Source organism: Saccopteryx leptura, chromosome 2 (assembly GCF_036850995.1).
Source record: "Saccopteryx leptura isolate mSacLep1 chromosome 2, mSacLep1_pri_phased_curated, whole genome shotgun sequence".
Taxonomy (NCBI): Eukaryota; Metazoa; Chordata; class Mammalia; order Chiroptera; family Emballonuridae; genus Saccopteryx; species Saccopteryx leptura.
In genome coordinates, this window is record NC_089504.1 from 235,213,064 (window position 1) to 235,237,210 (window position 24,147).

At 43.8% G+C, this 24,147-nt stretch overlaps 1 protein-coding gene across 1 annotated transcript in view; it reads right to left on the minus strand.

Annotated features, from left to right (window-relative positions):
• The window catches only part of GRK3 (G protein-coupled receptor kinase 3), a 110,987-nt gene that overhangs the window by 15,170 nt on the left and 71,670 nt on the right, over positions 1–24,147 (minus strand). Inside the window, exons 10-16 of the mRNA XM_066370607.1 lie at positions 17,216–17,294; positions 15,305–15,435; positions 12,759–12,853; positions 10,371–10,478; positions 2,976–3,042; positions 2,403–2,503; positions 172–238 (exon numbers count right to left, since the gene is read on the minus strand). Of these exons, the coding sequence (XP_066226704.1) occupies positions 172–238; positions 2,403–2,503; positions 2,976–3,042; positions 10,371–10,478; positions 12,759–12,853; positions 15,305–15,435; positions 17,216–17,294 (648 nt within the window). The remainder of the gene's footprint in view (positions 1–171; positions 239–2,402; positions 2,504–2,975; positions 3,043–10,370; positions 10,479–12,758; positions 12,854–15,304; positions 15,436–17,215; positions 17,295–24,147) is intronic.

Below are 24,147 nucleotides of genomic sequence, written 5' to 3' on the forward strand. Positions count from 1 at the left end.
GAGAGAGGCAGCCACTAGTGGTCCCCTAGGAGCCAGCCAGCCAGCCATACTTGGACAAAAGAGCAGGAAAGGTGCTATGGACAGGAAGCTGGTGGGGGGACCTCGGGGACGGAACCAGGAAGCAGAGACAGAGAGCACGGGGGTGCCCAGGGTGGGTCCCACGGGGAGCACCTTTTGTAAGTAGACATGCTGCCAGTCAATGCCTTTGAAGAAGCCGTGTTCCTTGACTTCCTGCGCTCTGTGGAAGACAGGGGCACAACAGGGGTGAGTGTGCATCAGGGAACCCACGGAATATTTTGTGAAAACTGTCTATTAGGAACACAGAGGAACAACTATTTTCAGTCCCTTAAGAAAGCAAGTAAAAAAAAATACTCCTTTCACAGCAACACCGGAAACACGGTGATGTTTAGAAATGTTGCATGCCAAAGGTAGAAATATGATCCCACATGATAACTTATTTGGAACATTTAATCTAGTTTGGGAGAACTGAGGAGTTTTCTTTCATACATCATATATTTATTATTTTCTGTAATCATGAGAACAAATTTAAATAACAATTAAATTCAAGACCTATACATGAGAGAGATTTATAGCAATGCCTCCACGTCACAAGAGATACATGACAGAAATACAAAGCACCAAATATTTCATCAGAAGCAGACAAGAAATCTAAAAGAATCATGTGGCCGACCCGCTTTATAAATAGAGGAAACAAGTTTTCCTGAGGGGCATTGCTAAAGCTCGATTTACACAGGACAGGAAAAGCGCACATGCTGGGTAAAGCCTGCATCAGGAACGTGTGTCCCTGATGTCCCACACAATGGTTTTTCCCCAGCCCCGGCCCAGGGTCCTCCACCTGTCCATGTCGCAGAGCCCCAGGGCTGGCTCTCAGCCCTCATCCTCTACAGTCACTCTCTGGGTGATGTCACCCTGCCCAGGCCTTGAATTAAGTGCCCTGTAATTAAAGATAATTCCCAAATCTGTGTCCCAAATGCTGGCCTTTGTCCTGCGCTGAAGGCAGCCCACGTAGCTAGGTGCCCACTCTGTATCTCCACTTAGAGGAGGCTCAAGGTCCAAGCGGAACTCCTGGTGTTCCTGTCCACACTCTGCCATCTTAGGACCGCAAGCCAGGATCACCCTCACCACCACTCTTCTCTTGCGTCCTCCCCACAGCTCTTCCTCAGCCTGTTTTGGGCCTGACGGCTTCTTCCCACCTCGGATCCCCAATGCCACGCTCAGTAGGGGCGGTGGGGTCTGAACATAGAGGATATGCTGACGGTCCTGCACTGCGTGTGGCCCTAGAGTGTAAATACGACTTCTTCATTTGTAACTTCTGAAGTCAGCTTATGTGCAAAAGCATGCAGCCTGACAATGATGACAGAATAGGGAGTCAACAATGCCAACCTGAGGATGTAAAAATCAAAATTAACAGTGACAAACGCTAATCAGTGGAGAGAAGAGGACAATGAAAGACATGAATGCCAAAACCATCACTATATAGTGGGGACCCAGAGACACTGTTTATAATTGATGCCACAAGACACAACTGGGTAAGTATGTGATCTGAAGCTGCAAAGGTTAAGCAAAAGAGGAACCAAAAATAGTTCTTCATTATTTTGAGAGGGTGGTAGAAAGGAAAGGCTCTGTAAAAAGTAACGAGTAAGCTAAATATCTACTATAGAAGAAATTAATAAATTTAAGGAAATATGCATAGCACACATTATTTAGCTATCTATATAACATACATACAATACATAGATATAATATGTATACATACACATATGCTGCTCTAAAATGCACACATATATGTGCCATACACATATATAACATGATTAAAAGCTGTTTTTATATAAAGCAAGCCTGAGGGAGGGGAGAAATAAGGGAAAGGTCTGTTTTAAAGTCCTCTATAAGCTCTCCAGGTATTCCTGGGGGTTTTCCTGTTTTTCTTCGGGGTGGTGGGGAGTTGTGGGGGCAGGAAGGGGACAGACAGAAACTACATATAAGATGACAGTTAGTCAGTTATACATCAGAGAAAACACGTGAGAACCTGATCAGAATAGTAAACTGCCATAATTACAGATACAATCATTACTAAAAGCTAACCAAATGATGTATAAAACACCAGAATTCATCTCCACCACCTCTACGATTGATGTTTAAAGTCAAAAAGTGAGTGACTTCTTCAACTTGTTAATGACCAAACCCATGGGACAGTATACATACTTCCCATGTGATCTTTTACCTCCCTGGAATCAAAATGGAAGATTTTTACAGAACAGAATGATTTTCGATATATTAAAATGATGGATTAAGAAATTAAAAAATGAAAAAGAAACAAGGAAACAAAGAAAGGACTGATTTGCTTTCTGGTAAAGGTTCCGACGGCAGAAACACCAGCCTACCCGCCTCCGTGACAGCCAAGCCGCTTACTAACTTCTCGCTGGAGCAGACCCTCCAGGAGGGACTTCAGTTCCGGGGAGAAGGTGTCTGGAAGTTCCACATTCTTGGGGGGAAAGAGACACAATCTCAAAAGTGCCGTCATGGAAATGGTGCCTTCACACCCAACCAGATTCGAAGACCATTTTTTTGGATCAGAATGGTTTTAAACATTACAGATTCATCCTCATTGAATTATTTCCTCTAAAGAAACATAATTCGGTTACAAAGCCAATCTCCAGGCTGGGCCCAGGAGAGAGAGAATCAGAAGCTCGCCTCCCCTCTCTGCATCTCTGTAAACCTTCCCTTCTGTTTGATTTCTTTAGTTTTGTTCCTGATTTTCTACATCTTTTTCTTACTAGTTGTTAGCAAATCTTGGTCTTTTGCTTTAGCATCTATTTTCATTATTTCTTCTTCTTCTTTTTTGAGGTTCTTCTAGGGACTATGTCTGCACTGAGTTATTTTGAGACAGCAAAATTTTGCATTGGTTGTAATAGAAACATGAAACTGAATAAAAAGTGAGTTTTTAATCTCCTTACCACGGTGAGTGTCATCCGGTCTATTTCATGCTTATCTTTGGTTTTATGTTGTCTGAAAGGGCTGTGACTGCAGAAATAAAGGACAGTCTATTACAACATGGTATCAGCTAACTTAGCACATATCATTGATGAATAAGTATTGTGTCCTGTCACTGTTCATTCAAAGCTATAGAAATAGAGAAGTCATCACATTGATCATTTCCAGAGGAAAGCACTGGTGATCAGCTATGTTAAGTCCAGAAAAAGCAAGGCTTATGCTTATTTGAACTACCTGCTGCCCTCATCAATAAAGTCCTAAAATATATTTTAGCAAATATATTCCAATCAATGTGGTAAAATATCATTAAAAATAATTAGTCAACAGGTAGTCATGAAAATGAAAATCATTTATACAATATTTGTCACATTAGTGTTTGAGATCATTTCTATACAATTTTTTTTTTTATAAAAATGGTTATTAGTCCCTCAAACAACCCAAGGAACTGCAGTCAAACCAAAGCATCACCAAGGTGAACACACCTCCCTCCAAAAGTCAGCCATTTTAAGCCATGCATTCCTTTGATGGTAACAGAGATAAACTAGCCTCGGGTCTCCAGACTTCTGAGCCTGCCTACTCATTATTTACATACGGGTCCCCCAGTCTGAACAGTCAGAAAACCTATGTTCAAGCTGTCACCTGGCAGTATACTGGTGGTGAGCCAGTCACGTAAACCTTCAGCATCGATTTCTTCCTCTATAGACGGGTAAATGCCTCATACCTTACACACGTGGTAAAGGGAACAACCAAAATAATCAATGCTGGTAGTGCAGACAACGGCAGTAAACAGTAGGCAGTTACTGCAGAAGCGCTCTGTGACATGAATAAAGGTGAATCTTACTTTTCAAAATGAGTGTCTGCTTGACACCCTCTGTAGAACAAATTATTCTTACTCCTTACCACATTTTAACACTATGGAGAAGCTGGCTTTTAAAGGAAATCTTAGCATTAAGAGAGACTAGTTAACATGCAAATTAGAAAACCATGGCCTTTATTTATATGAAAATTAAAGACGAAATTGATATATAATATATAATTAATATGCATTTTTATATTGTAATTTATTTTATTTTATAATAAGTATTTAAACAATTAAGTTTTCTTATAGTAAAACATGCTTGTAAAATTACTAATTCTATGGATTTATTTTTAAGGCATAGGTAACAAAACCTGAGTTGGGCTATTTTGTAAGATATTTCAAAGTTAACTCTATAAAAGGGATTAGAATGTTGAACACACAAATCAAAGGAATTTAGGAAAAAAACCCTAAAATTCCACTTATATTTGCTCTACCACTTACTGCAACCAATCGGCCATCCTAATGAACTGATTAAGTTACTCAATGACTCATCTCTTAACGAGACTGTAACACTTCAAAGTATTTATTATCTTAAGTATTTTAATTTTCATTTTGTACAAGAGAGGGCACTCTCACTCTTTATTTTCCCTTTAATCATGCAATGAAACACAAAGTAATTTCCACCTCTTGAACGCACTAATTTGAAAAAGAAATCTAAACAAGAACTGGTACCAAGCAAACATACACTAATCTTTGAAATCGATCTTGATTGGAAATAGTCTTTTACCCTGATTGTGTCCAAGGACAAAACGGTACAATTACTGCATTTGAAAACCGAATAGGGTATAACAGCAAACAATACTGAGTTGTTCTTCACAAGAAAATACAATGTTAAAAAACAACAACAGCATCACTCTTTTACACAAAATATACAGAACAGATATTAACACATTCACGGTTCAAGAGAAAAGGAATAGAAGCTTATTATTACAGTCTTACTAAAATCTTGGTTTCTCTGTTTGACACAGCTGTTTCCACAAAGTCCCTGAACGTGTACAAAGGGACTGTGTGACGGCCTCTGCGTTTCTGTGGCCGCGTCTGACGTGGCTCCTGCGCGCAATGCCAGAAAGACCCCGCTCCTGCTCTTGACCCCAAGGACTGACCTGCATCTGGCGCCGGAAGGACAGGGCTGGGTCCTGACACTGGTGGAGAAGGACCGCTGTGTTCTGACAGCAATGCTCTGTACTAAATTTAAAAAGTCTTTCGTGAGACTGGCGGGAGGCTGGAGTCAGGGGCTGCGAGTGCCAAAAACATTTCCAGCGCATGGGCCTGATCACTACAGATCCCGTGTTATAAATATAGCTCTTTCCACGGCCGACTCAAGAAGAAATGATCGGAAGTGTGTTCCAGCCTTTCATTTCTATGCTGTGGGGCTGAGAAAGTTTGGGTTTTCAAGTGCAAATCCTGAGGCACATCTGTTTCCAATGCACTCTTGATTATTCTTTGTGAACAAAACCAAAGACTCGGTTTCTATTTTGGAAAATGTTAAAGAAAACCTCCACTGGTAATAATCGCCACTCGGCATGAGGCACGTGGTGCTCACAGAGCCTGTGTGATCACAGCTGCTTCCCGATGCAGCCACAGGCCTGTCAACAGCTTCCCAGGCGAGCCAAGCTCTCCCGATGGCACATGCAACACTCTGACCGCACCAGGGGATGTTATGGGAACACAGCTCCAACGGGCAGTGGTCAGATGTGGCTTTTGAATAACAGAGAGAGTGGGGGAGCTGCAAAGTTCCCCCAAACGGGTTGGGAAGTCGTTCAAACTCTGACAAATGATGGAAACACACACGCGCGCATCATCACAACTAATTAAAAACCCTTACATCAAACATTAATTTTAGAATACCAGAATGACTGCATGTTACATGCATTTTGAACCTAAGCCAATAGCTGCCAAAATATTTATAAACATTCCTTTTTTTCTCCACATGGAACAGACTTACCAACCTCAGGCAGAGCTCAACTTCCCCCAGACCACCACCTGGGCTCTCTCCCTGAGTCTGACGCCTTTGGAGATAAACAATCAATGGTGATCCTGGCATGTTGGCTCAGTGGTAGAGCATTAGCCCGGCATGTAGATATCCTGGATTTGATTCCCGTCCGGGCACCCAGGAGAAGTACCCATGAGCTTCTTCACCCCTCCCCTTCTTTCTCTCTCTCTCTCTCTCTCTCTCTGTGTCTGTCTCTCTTCCCCTCCTGCAGCCATGGCTTCATTGGAGCAAGTTGGCCTCAGGCGCTGAGGATGGCTCCATGGCCTCTGCCTCAGGCTCTAAGAAGAGCTTGGTTGCTGAGCAATGGAGCAATGCCCCAGATGGGCAGAGCATCGCCCCCTGTGGGCTTGCAGGGTGAATCTTGGTCAGGGCACAAGTGGGAGTCTATCTCTCTGCCTCCCTCTGACTGAATGAATTAAAAAAAAATCAGTGGTGACAAGCTTGAGGTCAGGCTACTGTCCCATCAGGTCATTCCCTGAAGTGACATCTGAAACCCAAACTCAGGACCATGATTGAGGAGTAGACTAAGGACCCACATATTGCAGGGTGGCCACATCTTCATATGTGGGTACTCTCACGCATCTGAGGCCTCTTAAGTGCATACAGTGACCCGCACCCAAACACAGGCCTCAGAGTGGCTCAGTCCATCACTGGGAGTCCCGGGTCGCAGACACATTCTCAGGCCTGGAAACTTTCTCGTGTCCAGGTTCCTTTCCCTCCTGCCCCGAGTTGGTCTCCCAGGGCATCAAGAAAAATCTGGGTGTGCTGAGAAGTGTTGCAGGAAAAGCTGTGGGACACATGGTCCATGTGGGAAGTGCTCAACCACAGAAAACGGAACAAAAAAGACCCCTGGTGACCATGGCTGAACTTGACTGCACAGATGTCGGAGGAGGGAAGTACTCCAGAGCAGCTTCTCAGCCTCGGCGCTGTTGGCCTTTTGGGCTGGTGTCTTTGTTGGGGCAGCGGGGGCTGTCCTGGGCATCAGCAGCATCCCTGGCCTCTGCCCGCTAGGTGCCAGGAGTAGCCCCTCCCCAAAATGCCTCCAGGCACTGCCAAGCCCCCGTGGGTTGAGGACAAGCACTGGGTAGTGGCTGGCCTGGCGGCTGCCCTATGAGAGCCCAGCCTGCAGAGGGACAGGCTGCTGCCCGGCCAGGGCTCCGGTGCTCGCCCCGCCCTCCTGCTCTGCTTGTTTCGGTGTCTTATGGCCCTCATGCTCGGGTTCCCCTCTCTGGTGTATGAAAGCTGGATAGGATGCTCTAGACATGTTTTCAAGGTTTTCCCACTTGCCACCTTGTGAGGAACAGGTGACAGTATCTGCTCGTTTCCAGCTGAGGTAAGGAGGGCCCCTGGGCACAGCCCCGGCTCCAGCGGACCCTGTACAACAAAGGGCCTTCAGTCAACATCAGCTTCATGAGAACCACTGACATTTACAACCACTGATTCTGGTCATGGTATCATCATTCCCCCAACTACCTTGAATCAAAACAACCAGCACCATCCCAAATTTCTTCCACATCCAAGTATCCATCCAAAAAACAAAACAAAACAAAAACAAAAATCACTGTCGCACTGTGGACTCTAACGACAACATCATTAAGGCACCTGCCTCCTTTCTGGTCCCAGTACCGAGTGCCAGCCCAAGCGCTCCTTGACTTTTGTCTGGTTCTTACCCATGTCGCCTGTCCCTGTCCCTCCAACGCTCCGTGCTACTGCCTGGTCCTCGTACTGAACAACAGCCCCATGTCCCTCCTTGGCTCCAAGGCCTTTAGCCTCTGGGGCCCCCAGAACAAAGCCCCGACTCCACAGCAGGAATTCTAGGCTCTCCCCGGGGCCTGACCCAATCCTTTCGACCTCCTCTCTCAGCACGTCTGCCCCTCCTGACAAGGAGCTGACCCATCACTCACAGGTCACCAGTGGGAAAGGCAACCTGCTCCATGTTGTCCCCACCCCAGAGAAAACATGTCTATTCCCACCCCAGGTCTTCCTGCTGCCACCTCATCTTTCAAAGCCTGCTCTGCGTATCTCCTGCACGAAGTCGGCCCTACTCCCCTCACCCCGTCAGAACGGGCAACCCCCTTCTGTGCTGCCCCCACATACCGCCGCACCCGTGCACACCAGCCCAGCTCATGTGGCTCGCAATCCTGTGTGCAAATCTACCTGCTCCCTGCAGGTTCCGTAGGGACCGCGTGTGGCTTCTGTCCTCCCGTTCCTCTCTCTTTCCTTTCCTCCCTTCCTTTCCCCAAAGCGTCAAGCACAGTCTTGCATATGAAAGGTACTAAATAAATACTTACCAAATTTAATTTAAGTCAATTAAGTCAAAATATATTTCCCTACTCTTTGGTTTCAGCGCCATATCCTTTCCTGTGAATGGCTTTTGAGCAATCGAATGGCATTAGGTCATACATCCTAGTGAGGAAGTCATCAAATCTGATCCATTCTGCACTGGAAAGATTCTTTCCATTTCAAGCTCAATCAAGGGTCACCCAACAGTGTTAGGGAGCTTGTTTCTGTGAGGTGGGACCCACCTTTATTGGGCAGCTCAAACACTTGAAAGGACATTCTTGTGTCAAGCTGAAACACTTTCCATCCTTAAAAAGCCTACCCTCTGGAGCTATACAGCATGACTTCTGCCCCATCAGTAAGATGGGCATTCCAAGAGCTGAAGCCAATCATATGGCTCCCCTAAAGACTACACCCAGCTCCTTATGAGCCATGATTTCTAGCTCCTTCTCCCCTCTCGTCATCCACCCCATCCCATCCTCATGACCAACCTCTGGATGCCTTCCTGTCAGCCAAGACTCTGCTCAATAGGAGCCACACTGAACGTAATTTTGCACCATGCCTGATCAAGGGCTTTGCAAATGAATGAATACCTTCCAATTCAGCACTCCGAATTTGAATGATGGCCAAATAAGACTGAATTCACCTTGTTAACCACAAATCACAATGCTAGCTTCTACAGTGTTATTAAACCAAACACTCGGATCTTTTTAATAATACTGCTATGCCAGATCATCCCTCTTTTATATGCATGGACATTATGATAAACAAAATAACATTAAACAAAAATAAAGATATGCACAAAGTCCTAAACGCAAGCCTTTTGCAGGTTTCCTCAAATCGTTATACTACAGACTTTTGAATCTTGAATTAACGCGATCAACAGCTGCGCTGCTTTGCAGCTTTTTACCATCTTGAACTTCTTCTAAGCGTAGATGCTGCATCTCTAACTTCATCTCCAGTGGAGACCCAGGCAAAGACCCTGGCAAGTGTGCACGCACTCATTGGGCGCGGGTGGCTCAGCCAGGCTGGAAAAATGTCTCTTGTGGAAGTGGCTTCCTCTGGCTGGCCTTGCAGGAGCTCTCTAATTAGGTCAGCTTGTCTGATGACATGAATTAAGGCCATCCAGGCTCCACAAATACAATAATTCAATTCAGGACCAACAAGACCTGACTCTCTAAGCGGTAATACAATTTTAGTTCCCAGCGAGCAGGGTGAGCAGAGAACAGCCGGATTGTCAGAGCCCGGAGGAAGCAGCGGGGGAGCTCAGAGCCCAGCGGGTGAGGAGTGGAGCCCAGCCTCCCTCCAGAGTGCTCTCACTGTAATAACCAGGTGCAGCACGCTCAGGGAGGCTTCCCAGTGAGAAACTGAGGAGTTTAGCAAAACACCAGCCTTGTATGTTCATGAGAGAAACATTAGAGGGAAGATCTTGACCAGGAAATTTTAACATAAAGCACTTTTTGTCTCTTTGTGCGTGAAGAATAATAAAAACCATATTTTGAAAACTGAAGCACCCTATTAAAATAGGCTAAACATTCTTAAAATGAATGGAAATGCTAACAGTTTTTAAACGTTCAATACGAGAACATATTTTGAGAGTATTGTCATCATCTCATCCTTCCTCTTGGTTTCACTATTTTCAGTAGTTTAGGACAAAGGGTCAACTATAACACAAATCCATTAAAAACACAAAATTACACAATTGCATTTTTGTGTGTTAAAAACAAATTGATTTCAGCAGGATTACAAATAAATGCACACTTCACAATGGCTTCATTTCTGGTCTTCACCTACTCCTGTAACCCTCAAAATGTCCCGAGCTCCAAAGCCAATCATGAGAAATTTCTAGGAAAAAAAAAATCCTACCTTATTCAGCTACCCACATTTTTTTAAGATAACACTTATTCTCAAATAAAGCATATCAATGAGAAATATTTCAAAGTAGTCTTTTTTTTTTTTCATTTAAAAATTTTTTTCAAAGCAGTCTGATTTTAGATATAAGTATGTCGTGATTCCTACATGGTATGGAACAAAAACACCATACCATAAGCTTCTGTCCGTAATCTTGTGAGAATAAAGCTGTCACTTTAACGAGGCAGAAAGAGCCACAGTCATCGTTTAGATTAGCATGTGGCTTAAAGATGACTGTGCGAGCAAAGCCGCATTAGGGCCTAATGAAGTCTAAACGCTCGTGCCTGTGACCCCAGCCCATGCCCTGTCACTCACCCCCGCAGCAGCTTGAACAGCATGCAGCCCAGGGAGAACCAGTCGGCACTGCTGTCGTACGCTGTCCCCTTCTGCAGCACCTCAGGGGCCATGTACCCGTGGGTACCACTAGGGAGAAGAGAGGGGGCGTGCGTTATCCGAGTGCAGCCACCTTATAACATATTAACAGCTCATCAAGAGGTTCAGGCATCGCTCATTAAATGGCAGCAACTGTAAACAAGGCACAGGGGACAGAGGAGCTTCCACACAAAGGCGAATCATCCGACACCCAACGGGAAACAACCTTTCCTGTCTCAATTAGTGCAGGAATTAATACAAATAAATTACCATAAAATATGAAGGAGTCAAACCTCAATCTGCTGGCTCCAAAGCCAGTGTTTTGGCCCCAGTATACCTCTTGTTACTTTAAATACAGTATTTTATTGTGTGCTTAGCTTTTTTAGGCAGTGGCCTATCATCATTTAAACACGGAAACTAATCTTCCCCATCACCGTCACTGATGCTGCTCAAATACTGAGAACAGACGGCCTCAAACTGACGTGTGAACTACAGCAAAGAGTGGGGAAGGCTCTATAAAGAAATAAATAGCCTGTATCAGAAGATTAACGCTTATGAGCTTTTGGATCCATATGCAGTGGTGACTTGACTAAATTGGAGAAATTAGCATACCAAATAGCTGGGGCATTAAAAATTCAAATGACTCTTAAAAAAACGTCTGATGGACTCCCTGGGAGAAGGTCCTGAGACCAGAGGTCTGGCCTCATAACGTTAAAAGTGTTATCCAAACGCTAATGCTTTTATCACCATATCCCAGATTCCGTAGAAAGAGAAGCGTGTTTACAGAAATGGTACTGCTGTTCACTGTTAATGATGGATTACAGCTTGAAAATGCGATTCTGATTTAATGCAGTCCCCCAGAAGGGACTGCCGTTCAGAAGCACCCCACTTCCACAAAAGGAAAGGTTTGTGGTGTATTTTCTGCATGGGTGCATCAAACGGGCTCCTGAGAGTGTCTGCATGGCCATTCAACACAGAGAAGAGTGTGAGCTCAAGAGGTACCATATGATACCATGTTAAAAGAATGATACATTTCAAAAGAAAAAAATAAATAAAGCAAAAGTTGTCTGCTTTTCCGCAAACTATACACCTTTCCGTACTTTCCACCAAAAAAACCTGATAACAGATATACAAATGAAAACCCGCCGGGATTCTATTCGGTGTCCGTCAGCAGAGCCCTGGGACATTCCCGTTGTCATTTTAGCAATTCTGGGTTCAGAGGAGTCCTCAGCCAGGGTCAACACACACAGATAAAGCGCCGTCATCGCCAGGCGCAGGCCAGGGCGCGCTCAGCAGCCGGGGAGGTTCCTCAGCGTGGACATGCAGAGGACTGATAGAATACTCAAACCTAACATGACCCACATTCAAAGCCTGAACTGCCAACAGTAGACTTTTTCTTTTCAGTTAAAAAAATACTCCTAATTTCTCTTGAAAAAATTAAAAGGAAAAAGCTGTTTTGAAAAGGAAGAAGCAGAAGGAGAGAGAAACTTGACCTCTGCCTCTGCACTTGGCACACAGACCTTGTCATTGATCCTTACTACAACATTCAGAGATTAATTACCACCTTCATAGGAGATCCCAAGGGTCCACTAGGCAAAAACGAGCGGCCCAGGGTCACACGCCCACAGGGATTCGGGTGTGCTGCCGAGGCCCCTACCTTTCCCAAAGACCACCCGGTCCCTGTGCAGTTACACTGGGGACTGTCCACGCTCCCGCAGACCAGGAGAGAGCGCACAGGCTCTTACTTCCTCTCCCGCACATGGGGACATGGGTTCTTCCCTGAGCCAGCATTATCTTTTTTTTTTTCTTTCATTTTTTCTGAAGCTGGAAACAGGGAGAGACAGTCAGACAGACTCTCGCATGCGCCCGACCGGGATCCACCCGGCACGCCCACCATGGGGCTACGCTCTGCCCACCAGGGGGCGATGCTCTGCCCATCCTGGGCGTTGCCATGTTGCGACCAGAGCCACTCTAGCGCCTGAGGCAGAGGCCACAGAGCCATTCCCAGCGCCCGGGCCATCTTTGCTCCAATGGAGCCTTGGCTGCGGGAGGGGAAGAGAGAGACAGAGAGGAAAGCGCGGCGGAGGGGTGGAGAAGCAAGTGGGCACTTCTCCTGTGTGCCCTGGCCGGGAATTGAACCTGGGTCCTCCGCACGCTAGGCCGACGCTCTACCGCTGAGCCAACCGGCCAGGGCCCAGCATTATCTTATATTGAAATCACTGCTGGCAAGGTGGACGGGCGAGGGGGGACACGTGACCAGGTTGGGGTCTGAGGGAGTCAACGAGCTGCATTAGGAGGAGTGATAGCGAACAGAGTCGATGCACTACTCACACACTTGCATGCGGCTTCTTTTTGGAAAAATCACAGGCGAGACCAAGATCTGATATCCTAACATGGCCGTATTCATCCAAGAGGATATTTGCGGGCTAAAGAGAAAAAAAAGAAAATGATCTTTGAGAATTCCCCATATGCCACAGAGACTTTGAGAACTTCTAAAACTGCAGGCACTTAAGATGCTATTATTTTATCGCCGTTTCTTCCTAAACAGAAATTCTAGCTTTACATTATCACAGACAAGGAGGGCGTGATACGGAGAGTAAACTTTGTCATGTTAGCTTCAGCAGGAAAGTGGCAATGACAGGTGAAGGACCCTACGACTTAGGAAATAAAACACAGTACAGCTAAGAAGGGAGGACTGGGACCACAAATCAGCAAATAGCTTGTTCCTCTCTGCACTGCAGCCACTGGCTTCATGGCTTCTGTAACGCATAACGACTTCCAAAAAGGTGACTGACAGTTCAGCACAGAAAGGAATCTTGCAAGAATGTACCAACACTGGCCTAAGAAGTCAAAACAGTCCACCATGCCACACCAGTCCCGATCAGTGTCATTTGTTTATGGGTGCATGATCAACACCGGGCTCCACCAAATCACAAATATAATTTTGACCGCAACGCTGATGAAATGTATCCATTACGATTAGATTTACTTGGCATAATCATGAAAAACAAAGCTCCTCTCCCTAACATACATTGAATTACAGTCGTGTCTTCATATTTTTTCTGCTGGAGATCAACTACTGTTTTGCTTGAAATAAAAATGATGGCACGCTATTAGAAAAATGAAGCACAGATAATCATGAGGGACTAGAATTAAGTTGGAATAGAAATTAAATAATACCACTGCCTACTAAATAGCTTAGAAAACAAAACTACAGCCTAAAGACGATTAGGAACCGGTTATAGATTTAAATTAAAATGCATTACAGTAGTTCTTTATGGGCCTTCAACATGCATTTTATTCTTCTACAAAACTCACATGAGGAGCTAAAATGTCATGTGCCAACCAGTGTCTAATTATTTCTGATTCAATGAAAATACATTTTTTTCTTCTCTATGCTCACATGAAAGCTAAGGGAATAATTCTTTAACTTTGAAAGAGCTTTAAAACTTGCCAAATATTTTAAAAATAATAATAATAATATGCTCAAGAAATAAAGTATTTTATTTTAGATTCTTAGAAGGTAATTATAAAAAGCAAATCAAAACATGCTTGCTCCTTGGAAGGAAGAACATAGTCTGTACACTTTGGTTGGTTACCTATGGTTCATTCAAGAAGGAATCTGAGATGGGAGGTGGACCCAGTCTCCTAGGGTCTTCCCATCCTATTGGGAAATGGCCATGCCTATCATTTTCTTCTCATTATTATTTACACATTTATATATTTAGATGATCACGTCCACAGTGTGCCATGGCCCCTTTGTCTCTTGCCCTGTCTTCAGACAGCTGACCAGATGAGTGTCCCCACAGATGTACTGAGCAAACTCCTAGCTTCCTCATCAGAGCAGAACCCAGGACCAAGCACTGCGGTCTGGAACAGAAAAACTCAGAATAGACTTATTTTTGTTTTTCCAACTGTAGTGAGAGTTACAAACTTTGTTTATTTATTTAGTCCCCCACTCCCCTCTCTTTTGGCAACCATCAGCTTGTTCTCTGTATGGACGGGCTGTTTCTGGTTTGTTTATTCGTCTGTTTGTTTTTTTAGATTCCACATATAAGTGAAATCCTACTGTATCTGTCTTTCTCTGTCTGACTTACTTCACTTAATGCCCTTTGGGTCCAACTATGCTGTCGCAAATGGCGAGATTTCGTTTTTGTTGTTTTTTTGCTTTATTTTCTATTTACTCTTTATTATTTTATTTACTTGCTTCCAAAGTCCAGTGAGGTTTAAAAACAAAAAACAAAACAAGTACAAAACAAGAACAGACACTCAAACATAGCCCTCTGGGGTTACGGAGTTGAGGGATCTAAAAGTCTATCTACTTGTGGTTTTTTAAGGTGATCTCCAAACAATGTGAAGCTGTGACAGCGGCCTTGGGGGAACGTCTGCAGGCTGCTGAGCCGCTGCCGACCAGCTATGACTCAGCCAAGCTCTGCCTGGTTCACGAGTGTGAGTCCTGCGAGACATATGTTCTCTGCTTGTCATCTTTGTACAGCTCCAGCTCGAACACACAGCCAGGATCACATCAGCTCCTTAGCGAACAGTAATTGAATTACAATTAACTGTAAAACAAGCAACACCAAATAACTACTGTCCTGCGCTTCATGAATGAACTAATTAAAAATTCTGAATTAGTCTCTAAGCCGTACCAGGCACTGTCGCAGACACCAAAGTGACAGTGACAACTAGGACAGACACAAGCTCCTAGAACAGAGTTTAGAGTCTGGAAGAAAAAGACATCACACAGGTGACAACTGCTTTGGGGCTAAGATAAGGAAAACAACAGGATACATTGAACAACAAGGGGCTGTCTGGAGAGCTGGACCACACACCTACTGTGCAGGTGCGGTCACAGTGAGTCGGCCGGACAGCCTTACCTTCAAGTCTCTGTAAACAACAAACCGATTGTGCATGTGCTCCAGCCCCAGGATGATCTCAGTGGCATAAAACCGCATCTCCTTCTCAGAAAACACCCCGTGTTGTGAAAGGTGATAATGCAAATCACCCCCTAGAATCAGAGATAAAGAATTTAATTTAAAAATTGTTGTCATCCTAAATAGTTGGGACATAGTCGAAAACTTTTGCGTCGTCTATATGCCAATCTTCGATTTCTAAAGTTTGACAAAACACTTTAAAAATTACAGAGAAAACTTAAACAATGAGAAGACTTAAATGCAGTGATGGCTAGGACAATATCAAACGAAGTCGTCATTCTCAGATTGGTAGCACAGCTCCCAGAAAACCCCACAGGGTGGGATTAGCTCTTCTGCTTGGGTTACTTCAATCCTATCTCATAACTGAGTCAACCTATATGTAGGGATACAGTAGCTGGCTTAGCAATTGGCCTTGTGGAAAAATAAGTAAACAGATAAATAAATTGGTCATATTGATAGTTCATAAAGCAAATACAGTAATTTGTTTTAAGGTAAGAGGAGAGGAGATAGAGCGGGAGACTCCTGCATGAGCCCCAACCAGGATCTACCAGCAACCCTACCTAGGACCGATGCTCGAGTACATAGCTATTTTTAGTGCCTGAGGCCTACACACTTGGAATAACAAAGCTATCCTCAGCACCCGGGCCATGCTCGAACCAATCGAGCCACTGGCTGTGGGAGGGGAAGAAGGAGAGAAGGGGAAGAAGAAGTGAGGTAGAAGCAGATGGCCACTTCTCTTGTGGGCCCTGACCAGGAATCGAACCAGGTATGACCATACACCAGGCCTACATTTTATCCACTGAGCCACCGGTCAGGGCCAGTAAAATTTATTTTTCAATTATAGCTAACATAATATATTATATTAGTTTCAGGTGTACAACATAGTGGTCAGACATTTATGTAACTTACAAAGTGATCACCCCAATAAATCTAGCACACATCTGACACCACACAGTTAGTACAATATTATTAATTATATTCCCTATGCTATACTTTACATTTTATAACTGGTAATTTGTACTTCGTAATCCTTTAACCTTTTTCGCCCACCCTGCAACCCCTGTCCCATCAGGCAACCAGAGTTTCTGTTTTGCTTGTCCTGCCAGTCACACAAATAAAATTCTACAGAATACATGCTGCTGTGTGGCTTCTGTTCATTATGTCTGTGAAATCCCTCATACTGTCAGATAGACCCCATCTTAAACACTCAAAACACAGTAAAACTTCATGTAAATTTCAAAAAAAAAAAGTATTTCATTTGTTGAGCTGTATGTCCTTTAATTTCAGCTCTTGTAACTAAAAATAATTGTACTAGATACTATCTCACTGTCTGTTTTATAAACTTTTTTTTTTTAGCTAAAACTTTTTGGGCATTCTAAGGGTCATCATTCATTCATAGCTTAAAAAAATCAATAGATAGTTGATCTTGGCTAAAGGTACAGAAAATTGGGCTAAAATCCTTCAAAGCAGGTTTTTAAATACATTTAACCAATATTCTTACATTCTTATGAGATATTTCATCCCTAAAAGTCGAGGATCAGCAAACGAGCTAATTAAAGATCTAGGCCAGCTGCATTCCAGAAAAGCTAGTTTCACTGGAAGGAGTCTATGAAAATCTTCTCTAGAAAATGCAACTTGCTGGGGAGAGACTGGGAGGACTCGAGGGAAACCACAGTCAACCTTTAAAAATGAATTTTAATGAAAAACTAAAGAGTAAAAGGTTTCCTTAATCTTCAGGGGGGAACTAATTATCTGAAAGAGGCAAGCTGTCCATCAGCCTGCATCAGCACGTGCAAAGATTCACCGTCACGGCCAAGACGCTCAGGGTATCCAGACTTCGCAGGGTCTGCTTACCATTCATCAGATCCAAGATGAAGCAGAGTTTATCTGGAGTATGGAAGGCATAGGTCATACATACGATGAAAGGGCAATCCTAGAATAAAAAATATATATATAAGAAAAGCAAAACCTTCCCTGAAAAGCACACCTCACATCACTGCATCCACCCACATCACTGTCCCACGCGTTGAGCACAGACACTTACAGGGTAACTTGGACAGTCACAGTAAAACAGAGCAGGTTACATGATAACATGCATAGAGACACAGCATTACTAAATGGGGCAATGAACTCCAAGGTCTTCTCTCTCTCCCTTGGCTTTAATCATGTCTCTTCTATCTATGTCTTCGCAAAAGGCTCAGATTCCACAGAAAGCTATTCCTTCCTTGCTCGTCTGTTTGTTGGTCTACATTTTGGTTCTGGTAGGCCAAATGCCCTTTTCAATCTCTGATTTGGAGCTAGAACAACCATACCATGGCGGGTAAAATGTGATCTGTATTATTACCTTCAAACACTAAGAATAAAAGTGAAATTAAATTAGCATTTGAAAGTGAACAAGATACACCAGAGTCAAGGACTGAAGAACTCAGTGGCAACAATGCCAATTTTCCCAAAACTATTCTATTGATGCCATGCAATCTTAATTAAAATGAAACATGACAAGCTGATTCTAAAATGTACACAATAACCCAGACACACAAGAGAAGTTTATAGATAGGGGATCCTCGGGTTACGACAGTCTCAATATACGATGTTTCGAGTATACGACACTCACTCCCATAAAAACTTGAAAAGTGGAGATGTGAATGTCTTGACTCACGCCATTAGTGTCGTACTTACAGACTACATGGGCGAACTAGTTTGCGCACGGCAGAAGAACACGCAGTACAGTGTACAGTACAGTGTATTTATGTCCTTCTCCTTTTTCTGTGGCTTAGTTGTGGTTTTATGTTCTAGATTATGATTTTACAATTGTGTTAGGATAGGTAAGTGACTTAGGCTAGGGTGTGTTTCGACTTACACCAAAATTCGGGTTATGTCACTGTCATAGGAATGGAACTGTGTCATAATCCAAGGACCCCCCTGTACTCTTGAATAAAAACAAAGCTGGGAATCTCATTATGCCAGAGACCAAGACTTACAATAAAGCAACAGTAATTCAGACTGTGGGGAATTATTCTAAGGATAGACAAATAGGCCAGTACAATAGAACAGAGACTCCTGAAATAGACCCACATGTAAATGGTCAATTTACTTGTGATAAAGTGACACAACAGAGCAGAGGGCACGGTGACATTTTCAATCAATGGTGCTGCGGCAAATGGATTTCTGTGCAATGAAAGGTAAGGAACCGCCCCCGCCTCGCACCACACTGACGTCCACTCTGTATGGACACAGACATAAGGCTAAAACAATAAAGCTGCTAGAAGAAAATGAAAGAGTGTATCTTCCTGAACTTAGGACAAGTGAAGATTTTTTCAACAGGTCACAGAATGCACTAACAATGAAACACTGATAAACTGTACCAAAATGAAATTGAGAACTTCTGTTCCTCAGAAGACACCACTGAGAGAGTAAAAAAATAAAGTCCCAGAATGGGAGAAAATATTTGTAATCCAAAAATGCAATAAAGGAAAAACTCTTATTAGAACATATAAAGAACTCTTGTAAATCAACAGAGAAAAAAAACTGCAATCAATCCAACAGAAAAATGGCAAATAATAATAACAATAACAATAATAATAATTAAATGGGCACTTCATATAAGAGGCTATCGAATGGCCTGCAAGCCTAGGAACAGATGCTGAACCTTAGCTAGTCCTCAAGGAAATGCCCATTAAAAATCACAACATGCCATCATCACCTGAACTTACAAGAACTGGCTAAAATTTAAAAAGGCTGACAATACTGAGTGTTGGGCAGGAATGGAGGACATAGATCTTCTATACGTGGCTGCTAGGAGCGTACCACGCGGTGACTGCTTTCACAAGCTGTTGGGCAGCACCCGCAGAAGCTGAGCACCACCTGCGAATCTGTGACCAGCATTCTCGCCCAGGCTACACCCTTCACGGACCCTGCGCTCAGGTGCCCGCAGAGGACTGCACGAGAACATTCCTCACAACACTACTCAGAAGAGCCCAAACCAGGAAATAACCCACATGCCTATCTCATGAGAGTAGATACCTAAATTCTGGTATATGTGTGCAATGGACATACCAGAGAACATGGGTCAGCAAATTTTTTCGACAAAGGGCGAGACAGTAAATATTTTCGGCTCTGCAGGCCCCAGACCGTCTCTGTCGTGTATTCTTTGCTTATTTTCTTTACAATCTTTTCAAAATATCAAAACCATTCTTGGTTCGTGGGCTGGACAAGACAAGGCCCTGAGCCAGATTTGTTCCGCAGGCTATATACATAGCTTGCCAAGCCCTATATTTAGCCACGGAGTGCACGGCGGTCGTGTGCAGCGACATAGACGATGTCACAAGCGACACTGAGTGAAGAGGCGCTACACACAAACAAGAACCTTTAAAGTTCAAACACAAGCAAAGCTAAATTATGGTGCTGGAAATCTGGGTAGCAGTTAGTTTGGGCGTGGGGGTGAGTGGCTGAAAGGGGCACAGGGAGGATTCTGGGACTCTGGTCACTTTCTACCCCATGATCTGGGTGCTGGACTCACACGTGGGCTCCCCCATGAAAATTCATCAGTGCTATGCTGGTTCTAGAATAAGGTCTATTTAGAGTCTTTACATACACTAAACACTTGCCACTCAACTGATTCAAATAAAAAATGGCAAAGACTCACTATATCTACTTTTTTAACAGAAATAAAAGAATGACTAAATTCAAGTTTCAACAGAATAACCTGCAGGGAAATTCACATTGTTCAAACCTCTGTATTAAGGGCATCCAGCTAAATGAGAGTTCAAGCATCCCTAACTGCTGAAGATTTGTGAACTTGAACTCAAATCTCCACAAATCTTCTGGGGAAAATTACCCCAGAGTGAATTACAAAATTCATTTTGTGGTTACCTAGTTTTCTTTAGAGTTTTGTTGAGATGGTGCTACCGTTTACTGACTTCAAGATCTGTGTTGCTGTAACTAAAGATGCTATCGCTTTTCTGTTAACAGCCATGTGACCTTGGGGGTTGGGGGCTGTCCCACTTGGAACCCAGCCATGATGCACCAGACCTTTCCAACAGTCTGCTGGAGATGCCTCATCCTGCCTCTTCCTAAATGGAGTTCCCCACGTACTCTGGTTCTTGATCCAGTGAGCGATTCATCTGAAGAGCGGGGAAGTGGCTGGACCCAGGACTTAGTAAAGCCAGGGTCTTTCCTGGCTTGAGACAGTGACTGCCTCACTTCACCACAGGGACAGGTAGACCCCACCCAGGGGCATTTCTGAACACGATGATACACAATCCTTCTCATGACAGTGCTGAGAAAATGTCCAAAGGTTAAAGTATACGTAAGAGAATACATTACTAAGGTGGGGTGTGAACTGCAGATTTAGAATCATAGGCTTTCTGAGTAGCAAGGGCTCTTTAAAAAAATTTTAAGTTACCTGGTTCAACTTCTTTATTTTAAAGATGTTAAGAAAACGCAAGCTTCCCAAAAGGGAAATGACTTGTCTGAGGTCACAGAGAAATTTGGTGGCTGGCCAACATTCCAACCCCAAGCCTCCTGACCCTCTGCTGAAATCTACGCTAGGCTGCTTCTAAAAGCCAGACTTCCAGAGCAACGTAAAGTAAAACCTTGGAGAAAGAAAGATGATTCGGTTCCCTCCTCTGACTCGCTGACTGCAACACTGAGCAGACACCATCCAGTCTCATGTGGACTCTGGGACACAAAGAACCAAGTACCAACCAACACGAACAAACAGGCAGCAATTTAATGAATGGTGATGATACAGTTCCAAAGATGGTTTCTGTTAAGATGTTCTGCCTTGATTACAAATAAAAATCAGTAATAGTGAATTTTTCAAGGTAGACTCTAAAATAAAGTCCCTCAGCAAAGAACTGTCTTTGATAGTAAGCAAAATAGCTTGCATTTTGCAGCAACTCTGCATAAAACTGTGATAAAATGAGCCATGAAGTATTTCTTTAAGAAATTTCTCCATGTTGCAGTCAGAGGAATTGTCTCCAACTGTAAGGCTTATTATGTTATCTTCCTACTTAACACATGTTGTTTCCAACTGCTGTAAGGTTTTTTAAATTCTCCACATCGGCCCAGAAAGCTCTTTATGGTCCATTCTGGCCTATGTCTGTTTCTCTCTCTGAGCTCCTTCTTGTGCTGCTCACCCCGTCACATCCGGCACCAGCCAGGCGGCCTTCTCTGAGGTCCCCAAACCCTCTGTGCTCAGGACCTGACACATGCTGGCACCTCCCCTGACTCCACAGGAACACTTACTGACGTCTCCACCCTGGTAAGCGCCTTCTGAATACCTGTCTTTCATAGCTCTTGCCACATGGTCCAATTACCTGTACTCTTCTGAGATGATGTGAATACTACCACCTTCTCTCATTCTCTATGCAGCTCTATACGAGCAAGGAGCAAAGTCAGGTTTTGGGACCCCATCTTATAACAGACTGCTTGGCATGGTCTAGGTCCTCCACAAAGGAATGGAGGGAGGGAGGGAGGGAGGGAGGGAGGAAGGACACATCAGAGGAACACTAAGGGATCTATGAAATGACGGTGCTGAGCACTCCTCCCAGCCATGGACGTACTTATTCTGCTTCTCAAACAAGACTTACCCTGTTACCGTGCAAAAATTACAGAACAAAACTGGCAACAGGACTTCCCACTGTCTGAGTGGTGAGGGGTAAACTACTCCATTTGAGATTGAAAGAAAAAAAAATACTTCTAGTAAAAAAACAAACAAAAAACAACTATAACAAGGGAGTGTAGCTAAATATCATACCAACATCCTACAGCAGGGGTCCCCAAACTTTTTACACAGGGGGCCAGTTCACTGTCCCTCAGACCGTTGGAGGGCTGGACTATAAAAAAACTATGAACAAATCCCTATGCACACTGCACATATCTTATTTTAAAGTAAAAAAACAAAACGGGAACAAATACAATATTTAAAATAAAGAACAAGTAAATTTAAATCAACAAACTGACAAGTATTTCAATGGGAACTATGCTCCTCTCACTGACCACCAATGAAAGAGGTGCCCCTTCCGGAAGTGTGGCAGGGGCCGGATAAATGGCCTCAGGGGGCCACATGTGGCCCGCGGGCCATAGTTTGGGGACCTGTCCTACAGCATCATGTTGGTAAAGGCTGATTTAAACTTCGCCGCAATGAGGCAATTTTAAGAAGATTACTAAAAACGTATAAAGTGGGCTCTGACAAGCAAAAACAATGCCAAATAATTTGACTTTAATACAACTCTTTTGGTTAAATTTTATATGTAAAAAAAAAAAAAAACTAAACAGTTTTGATATTTGAATAAAAATAATATTATATAAACAATTCTCTTCAATTAATTCAAAGCAGTAGCCCCAGAAAACCCTAATTTTTTATTTATTCCCTTAGTGGTAGATAGGTGGGGAATTAACACCTTAACCACATTCTCCCTCAGCTGAATTAAAAAAAAAAAGATGAAATCACTACACAAAAACTGTACGAATATTTGCCCAATACCAACGACTGTTTTCCACAGGCCTTCTAGAGAATAAACACCCAAAGCTGTGAGATAACTCATTAAATATTCATATTTTAATAACCACTGAAACTCTGCAGTGTGCACACATCCACGCTCGGAATCGAGGACAGACACTTCCAGCAGAAAGGGGGAGCCAGTGCCACGTGGGCCGACTCCCAGGGGAGGGGGTGCATGCAGCCTGCTTGGCTTACACTCCTGTCAGCTGAAACACTGGTCGCAGCACAGGGCACTGACTCTTGTCTGAGATGCTTCGTGTCCACGTGCGGGGAGCGAGAGGAGCGTGATTAAGAATTATTTATAGCTACGGCACTCTCATTCGTTAGAGTCGAGGTAAATTATGACATTCTTTGGCTCCAATAGCAGAGAGCTCTTCGAGAACCATTAAATCTACTGCCAGAATAATATTAACCTCGAAGCAATCAGCGCAGGTGATAAACCAAAAGCAGGGGGCCCATAAAGCGCTGGCGGGAAGGAACCTGGGGGTGCTCCAGGGAGGCCAGAGACTCTGGGTGAGGAAACTAACCTCCTGGGTCTCCGGTTCCTTGCTTACTAGACGAAAGGGATTCTTTGACCATTAAAATGTGATATTTTTCAAATGTTTCGGGTGTAGATGACCTTATTTAGAACCCAGCCATGATATCTGGCAGCCCCACATAGGTCTCGCTGCATATAAACCTTCCTGGCCACCTGGTGTTAAATCCCATGCGAGCTGTGCAGCACGGGGCCGGCCATTCCAGGCTCCTATCATTCCTCTCCTTCTAATACCCGGCTCCCTGACCACCATGACCGCTGGACGACAGGCCTACAGGTGCACACAGGCAAGGCCCAGCCTCTCGGACGGTGAGTTCTTCTGGATATGTCTTTACATACATCTGTCCAAATAAACAAAAGCAAGGCCTTGATCCTGGGTCATACCATTAACAGAAAAAGAAATCAGAACGGGACACTGTTTTGCAAGTTTTTGCATGTGCTGAGCTAAACACGTTAGCTTGACATACAAATAAAACGTCCAACAGGCAGACATGTAGTCCTGGAAATGGAAATAGCCAAAGTCCACAGCAGGTAGAGAGCGGCAAGTGCTGAGAAGATAAAGTCACCATCAAAGGAAGCGCTGACTGAGGACAACCTCGTGGGGACGATGCGGCGTTGACCAACCCCAGTCGCTCCCTCTCTGTCTGCTTATGAAGGACAGGAGCGACTATCTGTTACTTTTTCTCTCTGGTTTAGTCCTTCTCAGTTGTGCAGTCAATTCTTAACTGCACTCAAGTGATTTCT